Below are 15,000 nucleotides of genomic sequence, written 5' to 3' on the forward strand. Positions count from 1 at the left end.
TGTTTACCAAAGTTCTGAATAGCTGTCGCCCTATATAATCATTTAATTGTCTTGTCCTTGTGTCTGAGCAGATTGACTTAATCTTTTCGTTTTTTTAAATTGTACCCATGTTTATGCTTGTTTGGAAAGGTTACTCATTCTTCAGGTGTGCCGGATTCTAGGAACTAATCTCCTTGTAATCCCTATCTGTCAGTTATACGACCTATCCTGTACTGTCAATTCCTCATGTAAGTCAGTTTATCTGATGAGTAAAGGACGTTGAGTCGAAAGATCTTGCAGAAACTTCGTTGTTTATTTTTCCTTCATGGCTAATACCTATATATATATATATATATATATATATATATATATATATATATATATGATATATATATATATATATATATATATATCTATATATATATATATAGTATATATTATTCTTTTCAATCGTACTTATAAACCATCGTTCCTCCTGCAGTTGTGATAATCAACAGCGATGCGCTCTATGACCCGGGCAGCCTTCGTCCGTTTTCTCTCCAGAGTTCTGCCAGACGATGACAATGAAGTACTTCCTCTACAGCGATGACGTCGACCGCGTGGCTGAGGTCCTGAACAGGACGGTTCCTCCGAACCGCGCCGAGGACACCACCGAATTAACCGTCTTCTTTCCGATAAGTACGTGGTATTTAAAAAAAAAAAAGTTAGTGATATTCATGTATATGAGATAGATAGCTAGTCGTCATTCGTTCTTTCTTTTGATTTGGAGAATGAAAACGAGTAAGGAGTAACGGCGGAAGGAGAGAGTAAGACGAAATTGTTTCTATAAATTATATAAAGATTTTTTACTGCTAGATAAAATGCATTGAAAGTAACAAGATAAATACTCGAATATACTATCTATCTTATATATAGTATATATGTATGTATATATATATATATATATATATATATATATATATATATATATATATATATATATATATATATATATATATATATATATATATATATATATATATATATATATATATATATATTATATATATATATGTATAATATAGTATATATATATATATATATATATATATATATATATATATATATATATATATATATATATATATTGCTTTAAAAAGTCACAGTAGATGAGCACGGACCTTCATTCAATAAACGAATACCACAGGAAAATGAGAGGCAGAAAATCAAAGTGCTTTCGTCTTTACTAAGACAAAAGACGAAAGCGCTTGGATTTCTGCCGATCATTTTCCTGTGGTATATATATGTATTATTTATATGTATGTATGGGTGCGCGTGCGTGTGTTTTGAGTGGGAGCGACTGTAAATTAAGGAATGTAAGTCTCAATATCCTATACCGTATGTTTTCTTCACCTAGGTGATAACATAGGACGTCTGCTCCAGTTGCTGACCGTTGGGCCTTTGAGGTCAATAACTTTTATGACAGGGACGGATTTTGACATGAGCCAATGGGAGGACCTGAAGAAACTCGGCGCAACAAAGCGACTCGGACAATTAAAGATTCATTAACTAAAATTTTGTTTTCAGACTGAAAAAAAAATCACAGGAATACAATTTTTTTCAGACTTAATAAAATTCACAAGACAAATTTTTCAGACCGAGAAAAATTAAGAAATAGGAAGAGGATTTTTTTTTCAGGCCTTTCCTGATTTAGTAATTGGGTCTATTGTATTTCATTTTATTACAAAGAATAATCGAGTTAACAGTCATCCCACATTGCAAGATAATGTCCATTGTTAAGAAATTCACAGTCTCGTGAAAACAAATTGTTAAAAAATCCACTATTATATATTAAAAATACATTTCTATGTAATATTAGAACAAAGACTTTCAAACACCTGAGCGGTGTTCCTCATCAGTGTAACGTAATATATAATTGTGGATTTTTAACAACATAATGTCCATTGTTAATGAGAGTTTGTAGAGAACGTGACGACTGGAATATGCACACAAGATTGATATTATATAAACTTTTGCTTTTACTGTAAGACACTGCATATGCCAAGCTGTACTGAAATGAATAATAAACACAAGGATCCTGGTGCTAGCGGCAGTGGGCAATAATTGAGGCTTCGGAATTCAGTAGAACAAGGTGGCAAGTAAGACAGGATTTTTGAAGAAATGTCTGTGGTCAATCAAAATCATAACATTTTATTCTTTTTCTGTCAGTTTTACTCTCATGGATTTTTATACATTAATAATTTGCTTATAATGCTTTTTTACAATCTGTTCATATTTTCTACCAAAATGAATGTCTTAGTAACCTAAGTTTTTTGTATCCTGTTCATAAAATGTGCAGTTTTTCAATACAGTTGAAGTTTAATTTTTCAGTTATTTACTTTTGCTTTGTTGTCTCAAATCAATAAAGATTCGTCTTTTTTTCCTGATTTTGCTTTGAATATCCTTAATTTTTTTCACGATTTGCTTCATCGCTTTGTATACTGCTCAAAATTTGGTGTATTTAATCCAGCTGTTACAATGATAATTGTGAGGTACAAGAACTGTATTTGTTTGGAATAAATAATTCAGGAACGTTGCTTTCCACAGGTAATGTATCCTTCAATATTTATTCTTGCTTCAGAGAGAGAGAGAGAGAGAGAGAGACAAAAAAAAATGTGTATCCCCATAACGTAGTATACTCTAACGTCAAATAAAAATAAATTAATATTTAACTGAGCATAGCAGAAAATAATATAAAGGAACTGGTAAAAGTCGAGAAAATAATGACGAGAAATGATAATTAAAATTAAAATACTCAATCACTTTTGCGTTTTCAGTTGAAAATCCGGTGAGAATAGGAGAAACTTTCGTGTTGTTAGCTTCCAGGTAACAGGCAGCTTCCTGTATATGGCCTCTCCAAACGCTCTTGGTAGATATATATATATATATATATATATATATATATATATATATATATATATATATATATATATATATATATATATATATATATGAGTTACAGACTGAATGATGTGCTGTTGTTATTCATATCCTTTAATTAAAAGTGATTATTATATCTCAGAATCAAAACCGGACACGTATGAGAGCAAATAGATTATATAATAATTTGCTAGAGTGAATTTAGGAGTGAGATCAATTTCAGAAAATCCCCATTTAATCCTTCTCTCAGGACTCTACCAATGCTCTTCCACATACTACCAATTGTGAATGTGTGAGAAAAGTGTTTTTGAGTTTTCCTTCCATGTCTGGAAGGTCTACCCAGAGACTAACAGTAGTCTAACGGAATTCTATACGCGGTTTAACTTTCTAGGAACGTCAGGTGTTTAATTTTTCATAAAATTAGACATCAGTTTTGGTCTACAACACTGGTGGGGTCCCATTTCTCAGTTTGCTGCAGTTTGTGTTTTAAAAGGCGATCATTAGATGATGTCGTTTTCTATGAAACACATGGACCATTTTCTTTTAAATTACCCTCGCATGCGCGCGCACACACACACGGGCTAATTATTCAGTAACGCCATTGGAAGGTGGAATGTTTCTGTTTTGTGTTAATGGTCAACCAGATGTGAGCCTTAGAATCCATCCATACAACCGCAGAGAGAGAGAGAGAGAGAGAGAGAGAGAGAGAGAGAGCCAGATGTGAGCCTTAGAATCCATCCATACAACCGCAGAGAGAGAGAGAGAGAGAGAGAGAGAGAGAGAGAGAGAGAGAGAGAGAGAGAGAGGTCCCTTGGCATTTCTACAGAAGCAGTCCGCACGGACTGCAAAGAACGTAACCGCGGATACGACATCCACTAGGGATTGGGGCGTCCAATGTATTTCGCCGTGTTTAGTACTGGCCCCTGGGGGTTAATTACAGTCGTCCGAATAAATATTACTTAAAATTCTTGTTCAGTAGGTAAAACTGCATAGAAAAACAGTAAATGCCATAGTCTACGCCGCCGCAGATAAGTACCCTAGATCTACCGTCCCCTCTCCCCCCTTTTCCTGGAATAATTAAAAACCATACAATATTTGAAGCATATAGTACAATGAATGGTGAAGGTAAACAAATAATTCCCGTCCAACTATGTGAAGACAGTAAGGTAATTGTTGGTAAACGCCATCTATTTTAGCAATATTGATGAGGCAATATTTTAGAGAAATTAAAACTAGCTGCTCACTGAAACTCTCCTTCTTCTAATTCGTCTTTGATATGCAACGTTTTTGTCAATTTATCATAAAGATTCCACTGCTGCAGCAGCACACACCTTACCTGTGAATGCCAGCAGACCAAGGCTCTTGTACAGCTAAAGATAGCGGTATTACGTCTCTCTCTCCCTGAAGAGATAGGCAAGAATGTTATGGAGGAAGAGTCAAGAAATAATGGATAAATACTAGAGCTGAAGAGATACAACACATCCCATTGTGGGAACTTCTTTACATACAAGACATGTGGCACGCAGAATAAAGTGCCAACAAGAGGTTGTAAACAGCAACAGTGTAGAAGAGTTTAAAAGGAAGCTAGACAAAATCACTAGGACACTATGAATGAACAGTAAAACCTGCTTTTACAGATAACTGAGCACACTATGTCTTCTCTTAGGATGGACTAAGAAGTCCTTGAGACATCCTAATCCTTGTAACTCCTAGTAACTAGTTAAAGATCCGAGAAGGTCTGCAACGGAAGAGTTAGGCCCAAAAATGCAAAAAAAAATGTTATGGGGAAAGAGGTCCTACAGTAGTTTAAAAGACCTGAGAAGGCTCAAAAGAGAGTCCTGGAGGCAGTGTGATGGTGGAAACCATCCATGTGAGGGCAGAAGGGATGGAGGATCTCACAAGAGGATAGACGGGACGGCAGGAGAGTAGTAGTAAAGGAGAGAGGCATGTGAAAGCCTCGAAGGAGGTTAGGTTAGGGACCCTGTGTTTTAGTGTAGAAGATGGATAGGATCTAGTACTAGGACAGAAGGAAGGGAGTGTCTTAAGTTTTGAGGTGGGTTGGGGGGGATGGAATGAAGAAGATGGGCAGACAGGAGGAATCTTAGAATGCTCATAGAATGTAGGAGGGTCCTGCAGGAAAGGTGGATAGTTTGGGGTGGGGGGCCGTTCCCTCCCGAGACCTACAGAAGAGCTATCTTCTTCAAATCTTGGTCTCCCTCCATAAGGACGAGTGGGTGGCCAGTTTGTGTGTTTGTGTGTGGTTGTGGGGGGGGGGGGGGAGGCCTGGGGGTGCATTTCCCCTTCGCCTGAATGGCAAACAATTACCGTGTTAATGAGGACTTACTCTTGTCAAAGACCACAAGGCAAGCTGTTATTCTCATCACAAGAAATAACACCCCATCTTCGTCCAGTTTCTCTTAATTACAAAACGCAATGGCCGGGATGTATGTATTTGCACGAGAGGGGTTGGTTTTGGGGGATGGGGGAGGGGAAAGCAATAGACAGGGGTTGGGGTGGGGGTTTAGTGCTAAACGGACGTTTTGATGCGAAGCAATACATGTAAATGTTCTTGAATGCTGTCCGGTCCTTTTTTTACCCCGCTCCACAGTTTTGGATGCAGTTGGAAGAGCACGGCAGTACCAAGGTATATAGAATAAGTGAGAGAGGTACAGTCACTTTGGTCGCGGGGGTAGCTGTGGGGTATTTCCGTGACAGGCCTGGAGGACAGGGTGGGAGCAGTCAGGGGAAGTACTACCTTGGGACCCCTCGAGTAGGACTCCTTCCAGTGGTGAGGGGATAAGGGACCCTGGCTTCTGTTGGAATGTTATTGCACTCCCATAGGTGCCCCGGGTCCTGACGGAACATCCTACAACCCTTTCTCTCTCACTTTTAATCCTTCTCTCTTCTCTTTCTCTCCTGAATCCTTCTGTCTAACCTCTAAATTTTGACTCTGTTTTTTGGACTGCTTTTGTCGACGACTTTTGGAATGGACTTGGCCAAGCTTTGACAGTCCTTGTGATTTGATGGACGGTGGGGTTGGACAGCATTCCCCCTCACCCGTAAAACTGGAATACCTGATGTGTCCGAGCGAGGGGAAACTTTTATGTTAAACTCTGCACTCAGTGCTGGGTCTGATCTCAATGGACTGACGACCCTCAAGGAACTGGGTGTGGGGTGTATATCTTGGTAGGACTCCTAGGGTGCTATATCACCCTCTAATTGTAGCTCCATGGTGGGTATGGGGCCAACCTGGATGAATGTTCACACCATAGTCTGATGGATTTTTATTTAACGCCCTCTGTTTATGACTCGCCTGATTAAGGAATCCGCATTAGGCTCTTCACTTGACCAAACACCAGGACAACAGAGTGAAAATACTGGTGGTGTAAATGAAAATCTAAGAGTTGTGTATTGTAGTAACATAAGTGATCAAGTCGATTTTGAAATATTACATAATTACATGAAACAGTTTGGCAAAATAGAATAAAATTACGTATAGTTAAAAATCCCATCTCTCATGAAAGTTACATAACCTTTTGTAAAGCTGAATATGCCTCCAAAGCTCTAGAGATTCTTGATGGTAAAAGAGTCTTTGGTTCAGTTTGCCATGCAAATTTATTTAATATAAACAATTTGGAAGAGGATGAAACAGACTATGTACCCAGCAAATTTGAGGTAGATATCCAAAAAAACCTGGCAAAAGATGACCCAAAATTGATTTGGCATGTTGCAAATTACAAACAGGTAAAGAAAACTTTTTATCAGCATGCAAGTATCTACAGAGGAAGATTGGTACCATTCCTAAAGGTAACATTAAAAGATATGGTAAAGGAGTCTTGATCAATGCAATTAATGATATTCAAATTAAGATGCTTTCAAAATTCCAACCATCTGAAGATGGTAATATTTTGGATGTATCTCCTCATCGATCATTTAACATTAAATGGGGTATAGTTTATAGCAGAGACCTATATGAAATTTGAAGAGGAGGAAATATTAAAAATGTGTCCTGCTTATGTCATTAAAATTAGAAAATTGAAAGGTACTCAGCATGCCATTGAATTGACTTTCACCTGCTCCTACTTACCGGAATATATTGATATAGACCACTCTCGGATTTGGGTTAAGCCATTTAAATATCGACCAACCCAGTGTTATAAATGCTTTGAATATGGCCATGTATCAAACTCGTGTACAAAACAGGAAAGTGCTTTGTGCGCTCTGATGAACATGTAAAGGACAACTGCAAGGCTGATAAATATTGTCTCCACTGTGCTGGCTATCATTCTCCCAATTGGAGGGGCTGTCCTCAATATATTTTCCAACAAGAAGTTGTAAACAATGCACATAATAACTTTATCAGCATAGGAGAAGCCAAGCGCTCGAGGTGCTAACAAAAGTGCTGGATTCTCATTTGCTTCCAATGTTATGGGAAATAATACATTCCATCAGCCTGCTAAACCCATCATTAAAAATAGCACACCCTCTCAGGATACAAGCTGTGATTGATGAACCTCTCCCTGACCTGCAAGCAAATGCTGTCTCAGTGTTGAGCTCAACTGTCAAGCCCAAAGAGAGAATAAAATCTAAAGGAAATCTTAACAAATCTTATGACAGTTTTCAGTCACCCCCAACGTCAAAGAAATGTAGAACATCCTCTCCTATAGAGTTTAAAACTTCTATTTCCAACAGATTCAATGCACTTGATGACCCCTTTAAGCCATTATCAACCTCACAGCCATTGGAAAAGATGTCTTGGTCCTGCTCAAATTTAAGTATGACCGACCTCTCCCAATCCCCTCAATCATATGCAGACACAGCTACTTCTGAAGTGGAGGGAAAACATGCTGACTCACTAAATATAGTTTAAAATTTAAATAAATCTAGTCTCAAACTGAACAAACAGGATGTGCAAGGAAAATGCTCAAACTCAAACTCTCATCCAATAAAAATAAAAGTCTCCCAGGCACCAGACTTAAGAGACTTTCAAATCCAAGAACATTCAGCTGTGTTACTTTGAAAACCCGGCTAAATAATGACTTGGCTGGGCACAAGAATCACAGTTAAAATGCCAATTTAATATCTTGCAATGGAATTGCAAAGGCCTTAGGACTCGTTCTGAAGAGTTAAAATTACTATTGAACCATCATGATCCAGATGTAGTTTGCCTTCAAGAAACTAAGTTAGGCAACTCATTATACAATCCAGGATTAAATTATAAAATGTTGGTGATGAACCCCAGAGATGGTGATCGAGCTCATGGGGGGCTTGCAATTATTGCTAAAAAGTCTTTGCAACATACAAGTGTACCTTTGAACACAAACCTACAAGCAGTCTCCATTCGAGCATGCTTTGAAAAAGAGATTACTATTTGCTCTATTTACCACCTACCTAGGTCAGAGATTACTTTGAATGACATTCAGGCACTAGCTAATCAGCTACCTCCTCCTTTCTTATTACTGGGAGATATTTAATGCCCATAATAGTCTATGGGGAGGTGATACCTTGAATGCTTTAGGTAGAACCGTCGATGATTTTATCTTAAATAATGATCTCTCTCTTTGCAATGATGGTTCAATGACGTTTCATAACATCTACACCAATGTCTTTTCAGCTATAGATTTAAGCATTTGTTCACATGCAGTCCACTTGGAATTCATTTACAGACCAGTCGAAGTCGAAGTGGACTGCAGGTGAACAAATGCTTAAATCTATAGCTGAAAAGACATTGGTGTAGATGTTATGAAACGTCATTGAACCATCATTGCAAAGAGAGAGATCATTATTTAAGATAAAATCATCGACGGTTCTACCTAAAGCATTCAAGGTATCACCTCCCCATAGACTATTATGGGCATTGAAATCTCCCAGTAATAAGTGAGCACGGAAGTGTTCACTTTCCCAAACCTTTAAAGAATGCTAGAAACATACCTTCTGAATCTCCTATAAAATGGAAGGAAAACGAAGCAGATTGGAAGAAGTATGAAGGAAGCTTTCAATTACATCAGGAAGTAGAGTCATTTGAGTAACATTAGATGCGTATGATTACTGGACCTCAACTATATTGGATAATGCTGAGAAATATATCCCAAAAACAAAGGGTAAACCAAGCAGGCCTGCAGTTCCCTGGTGGGACCAAACCTGTGGCAGACTGCGAAGAATAATGAGAAAATGCTATAGACAATTCAAGGCAAAACCCTCAGGAACAACTAAAACCACATACCATCGGGCTTTAGCCAAACAAAGAAAATATATTAGAAAAGCTAAAAAGGAATCTTGGCTCCACTATATTAATGGTATCAATTCTAAAACGCCAGAAAGATTAGTATGGAAAAAGATTAAAAAGCTAAGTGGGAAATTTGTTCCATCACCTGCTCCTACTCTAAAAATCAATGATGTCCTTATTTCAAATCCAGCTGATGTTGCAGAAAAATTTGGTGAGCATTTTGCTGACATATCAAGCTGCAAAAATTACACACCAAAGTTCAGTAAGATTCGAAATGCCAAGGTGTCAATTAGATTTAACTCTCAAAACAATGAAGCATATAATGCTAAATTCTCACTAAGGGAACTACGAGAGGCTCTCTCATCTTGTGAGTCCAACAGGCCCGCTGGTGCAGATAACATAACTTTACAACATGATTAAACATCTTCCAGAACATACTAAAATATATCTAATGAAAATACTCAATAAGATCTGAGAAAAAACAGGCATCATTTCCCACATCTTGGAAGATAGCCATAGTAGTTCCAGTCATAAAGCCAAAAAACAAAGATCCATATCAGCCCACTAGTTCAGACCAATTTTCATTAAGCTGTGTCTGTAAATTATTTGAGAAATGGTTGAAACTCTCGTCTAAAGTGGCATTTAGAGAAAAAAAACGATTGTTATCTTCTGTTCAGTTGGCTTCAGGAAAAATCGTTCAGCTTGACCCTTTACTGAAGATTATCAAATCAGATTCAGCAGGATTTTCCAATTCAATGCCAAACGTAGGGGTTATTTTTTGATCTTGGAGAAGGCCTATGATACAAACATGGCGACTTGGCATTGTTAAACGGCTCAATGAAATGGGAATCAGAGGCAATATGTTAAACTTTATCAACTCCTTTTTAAAGGACCGACATATTAGAGTGAGAGTCGCGAATAAGTTTTCTTCTTGTTATGAGACGAAGAAGGTGTCCCACAAGTAGCGTATTGAGTGTTAACCTGCTTTGCCATTTGCTATTGATAATATTGTGAAATCTGTTTCCGCTCCAGTTAGGGCTTCACTGTTTGTGGATGACTGTTTGCCATCTACGTCACCACATACAACGCTGTATCAGCTTGTAACTACCTGCAAAAGACAATAAATCATCAGTAAAATGGACTGATGAACTGGTTTCCGATTTTCTTTATCTAAAACTGTGGATGTTCGTTTCACCAGATGTACCTGCAATGAAACTATCCCTATTTTGAAAACTGAAAGAATTGTCTTATTTTCCTTACAAAAAAAAAATGTAAGTTTTTGGGCTATATTTTGACAGCAAGCTAAAGTGCGTAGTCACATTGACTCTCTAAGAACAAAGTTAAAAAATCCCTCAATATTTTAAAGTGGTAATCGGGATTCGACTGGTGAGCTGATAAGAAAAGTTTACTGAAGTTGTATGATTCCTTAATGTAAATCAAAACTGGACTATGGCTGTCAGGTATATTCATCTGCCTGCAAGTCCAGGCTGTCAGGGTATATTCATCTGACTGCAAGTCCCAGGTTAAAGGAATTGGGGACATAGTACAAAATATGGGATTAAGGATATGTACAGTGCTTTCAGGACATCTCCCGTTGAGAGTATCTACATTGACTCTCATGAACTTCTTTAGAATCTGCGAAAGAGAAGATCTCGGGTTGCGGTACCCATGCGACTAAAAAGCCCTCGAGAGAACCCCACACGAAAAAAATTTTAGAGGAGTGTGACTCTAGGAAAATTGGTGAAGATCTTCCAAACCTTTTCAAATAAGACAGTTGGAATGTTTAAAGGACATGGTAATTCAGCGCCAAAAGTTGAAGAAGTTAAACCAATTTCTGGAGTACCCCCATGCTTATTCCCAAGATTTCCTTATGCTCTAAGAAAATAGACAAAAAACAACAGTCTGAGGAAGAGATAAAGCTAATTTTCTTGAGCAGGACAGTAAACATGATGGGCAAGTGAAAATCTACACTATGGATCAAGTCGATAGTGGAGTTGGGTGTGCAGTTGTGAATGGAATGAAATTTACGAGGCATAATTGCCTGAGTCTGCTTCCATATCACTGCAGAGTTGTCATGCTTCAGTTAAAGCTTTAGAAATTATTTCATAACTCGAATAAGAAAAAATTTTTGTAATATATATATGACTCAAAAAGTGCATTAGATTTCATTAAAGCAGCTGTATACAATTCATCCTCTGGTACAAAAAGCCCAGGAGTGTCTCTTTTGGATTTCGTGTCGCGGAAATCAGTATGTTTTTCTGCTGGATCCCAGCTCATGTCGAATTCGCGGGAATGAGGAGGGCAGACAGATATGCAAAGGAAGCGGCTGTGAGTAAATTTGTATCAGGTAACCAAAGTGACCGCATGTAGATATGAGAGATCCGTCAAGTCGTACATCTTGAGGAAATGGCAAGAGAGATGGTCCCCTCTCTTTCGCCAACAATAGAAATATAAGCAGATAAAGAAAAAACATAGAAAATGGCCCTCTTCTTTCAAAAAGAGAGGAGAAACAGAAATTGTTTTGAGGCGACTTCAGTATTAGCCACACTCAGATAACCCAATTAAATTTATTTTAGAAGGTTGGCAGTGCACCGTGTGTGTTAGTGTGATGCTACCTTATCATTGAGCACATCTGATGTATTGTGTAAATTATAGAGAACAGAGGCAGATATTCCACTTGATGGAAAATCTCTTGCCGATGTTCTAGATGACAAAGCAGATATTTTCTGCACTAGTGAGTTTTTTAAAATGTATTGGGATTTTTTATGAAGTTTAAGTGGTGCAAAGTTTAACTCATTGATTTTATTTTGTGTTGATTTTAATTTTATTTTATGATTTTTGTTTAGTTTTGTTCATAGTCATCATTTTCAGTACCTAATTATTATTTGAAAATTTATTTGCTGTTTTAATTAAGGTTAAATGGTGTTGAATAGAGTATGCATGTCATTTTTTTTTATTTATTTAGTTATGTGTGTGTGTGTGAGACTTCAGCTGTTGGATACTTTGGTTGCAGTGTAAGTGGTTTTGAGTGAGTGTGAATGGTTTTTGGTTTGGGGGGGTTGATATGTGATGTGAGCATCGTCTTGGTCTTGGTTTAGTGTCATTCGATGTTTTTAATTGCAGTTTTAATTGGTCATTTGTTTGGTGAGAGATTTTTAATTGGTTCGCGTATTCATTCATTTAATTTATTTCATTCAATCATATATACTGTAGCGCTGAATGACCTTTGTAGGTCCCAGCGCTTGTGCTATGCCCTAAATTCCATGATCATCAATCAATCAACTACCTTGGGGAACAACGTAAATTACCTTGGGTCGAAGGGATTAGGCCCGTAAGTGTCAGATGTCCTTTTTCACTCTGTTATCTTGTATACGTTTGTGTTCTTTTGAATTCAATATAGTTCACTGTACTACACATGCAAATCGTGGATTGATAATGTTTGGCTCTGTAATATATAATAGAAATCTTAAATTATTATGCTTGATAGACTTAAAATATATTCAATTAGCATTTGACTTGCATTTATTTACAAAGGCTTATTTACAATTTTACAATACATTATTTTAATAAACTAAACAATAAATATACATAGATAAACACATAACAGATCTGGATCATCATAAAATGAAAATACTTAGTAAAAGTGAAAAAAAACCAAATTTTTTTTAAAATTTTTCATGGCATTATTTAGTTAATTTATGCATCTTTTCTTTTTTTGTGTATTTGATAAATTTTGGGCATTCAGAACTCTCTCCTAAAAAAAAACATCCGACATCTGACAAAAAACAATATTTACTTTAAAAGGGCAAGGATACACAATTTTCAATATGGCGTGCCTAGTCGTATAAATACTCCATTGCCTGGTTCTCGGTGCATTTTCTCCATTGTATGTTTGAAAACATTTTTTTCCATTACCTTTAATTTTTTCAAAAAAACTCAGCACTGGTTCCGTTAATTTATCATCATGTCGCTCTACTGCACTGATCCAGTTTACATCCTAATAAACTGATAATCTGGAAATTTAGATGCCACATAACCTCCAACATATCGAAGGCCCTCTCGTCTGCAACATTCTCTAAAGTTCTATCATGAAATTCATTTTCAAAGTTTTCTGAATCATCTTTTGGCATCTTCTCATCTTCAGTAGAGGCAAACATCATTGCAGAAATCATAAGCTCTCTTTCAAGATCAGTTTCATTTGAATCATTATTTTCACAACTTTTTCTCTTGACTGAACAACACTTCCTTCCGACATATTTGAAGAATCGCACTCCTTCATAGAGTTTAGAATTTTTCCAGTTATATTTTGCCAAGTATATATGACCTTATTCTGTGTTTGACTTCAACTGGCGTAGGCTGATCATGAGTTCCATCCATTTGTCTAAGACAGCCAAACATGTTTTCCAGTCCATCTTGGTTAAGTCTGGAGGTAATTATGTATGATACATCATATTTACTTTTCAACATATCATGCAACCTTGGCAAGGATTTACATGACACAATAAATCCCTTTTGGAACTGATAGATCTTATTACTTTTGCAAAATCACATTGTTTCAGCAGTACACTTCATATTGTCAAGGATTTTATTCTGTTCCGTCAGTTGCATCCCATAAGCGTGTCTAGATTTTTTTCTGTCATAAGGTACCCTTAGGTTGAACACATCAAACCAGGAGTCGGCAAGCTTTATGAAGTCCCCTGTACTTTCCCAGTACCTGCTCTTCAAAAGTCCCTGACTTCCATAAAAATCTAAAGCTTTAGATGTTTCCGAAAGAAGCTGCACTGCTTTCCTCACATTCATACGTTGCGTACCTGTTACATTTATGAGTTTCTCTGTTAACCAATATGTGGGTTTCAACTCCCTTTTTACTTCTGTTACAATTTCCCTAACACATCCACTTAGAACAAAATTTCTATTTTGCAATTCAAAACCTGAATCAAGAAAATTGTTTCTACACTAACTATATATGAGGAGCATCAGCAAAGACATGAATTCCTCTATCTGGTGTAGAGGGGTCTCAAATGAAGGATTTCTGTTCCTATATTGAGACTGTTCCATAAACTGATATTAGTAGGACCCATGTCACACACCATAGCCACAACAGGAAAACCGACAGACTTCACTTTTGTAATTACCTCAAATAACAGTCCCTTGGTAACCTTGGTATCAAAATTATGATATATTAGTTGTTATTTAAATAATAATCTAGATTATATAATAAATCAAAACTATGGTTGTATTTGAAGAATGTGAAAAATAAATCAACTGCAGAGATGACTGAAGTGACCTGTGATCTTACATGATTGAATGAAACGGTAGCTGAGTGACTTCTCACCCTGACTTGTCCGCAGGTGGTTGCGGCTCTTGGGGGATTTAAGCCGCCCCCACGAATGACTCTACTTGACCTATTCTATATACCTTGGGCAGCACGATGAAGAGCACGCCAGCACGATGCCACCACTGATTCGGCGTTTTACGTTGGTGAGGCTCCCCCGCCGTGTAATGCACCACGCCCCTGTTCCATTTTTATTTTTAAAGCGGATTATTAAATTGAGATTTGAGATGGCATGTCAAGGTTTTTCTTACGAGGTGCAAAACTGTCAGGGTGAGAGGGTTTTTTTTTTTGACTTTGGCTATACTTGATTTTGCTGCAATTAACTGCCGTGTCTATTACCATCTTCACGGCCCCCCCCCCCCCCCCCCCCCCCTTCTTCCCCCCCCCCCCCCCCCCCCCCACCCCACCCACCCCCCCCACGCCCCCCCCCCCCCCCCCCCCCCCACCCCCCCCCCCCCCCCCCCCCCCCCCCCCCCCCCCCACCCCCCCCCCCCCTCTCTCTCTCTCTTCCTCATGTTCAGAAAAAAAGTCGAATGTTATC

At 37.7% G+C, this 15,000-nt stretch overlaps 1 protein-coding gene across 3 annotated transcripts in view; it reads left to right on the forward strand.

Annotated features, from left to right (window-relative positions):
• Window positions 1–15,000, forward strand: part of LOC135226511 (uncharacterized) — a 29,200-nt gene that overhangs the window by 4,568 nt on the left and 9,632 nt on the right. Inside the window, exons 2-3 of one of the 3 annotated variants that reach the window (XM_064266131.1) lie at window positions 461–657; window positions 1,376–1,424. In XM_064266131.1, the coding sequence (XP_064122201.1) occupies window positions 461–540 (80 nt within the window). In that variant the 3' untranslated portion in view covers window positions 541–657; window positions 1,376–1,424. Of the gene's footprint in view, window positions 1–460; window positions 658–1,375; window positions 2,399–15,000 lie in introns of those variants that run through there. The other 2 variants (XM_064266129.1, XM_064266130.1) reach the window with 2 other exon arrangements.

This window comes from Macrobrachium nipponense, chromosome 14, assembly GCF_015104395.2.
Source record: "Macrobrachium nipponense isolate FS-2020 chromosome 14, ASM1510439v2, whole genome shotgun sequence".
Lineage (NCBI taxonomy): Eukaryota > Metazoa > Arthropoda > Malacostraca > Decapoda > Palaemonidae > Macrobrachium > Macrobrachium nipponense.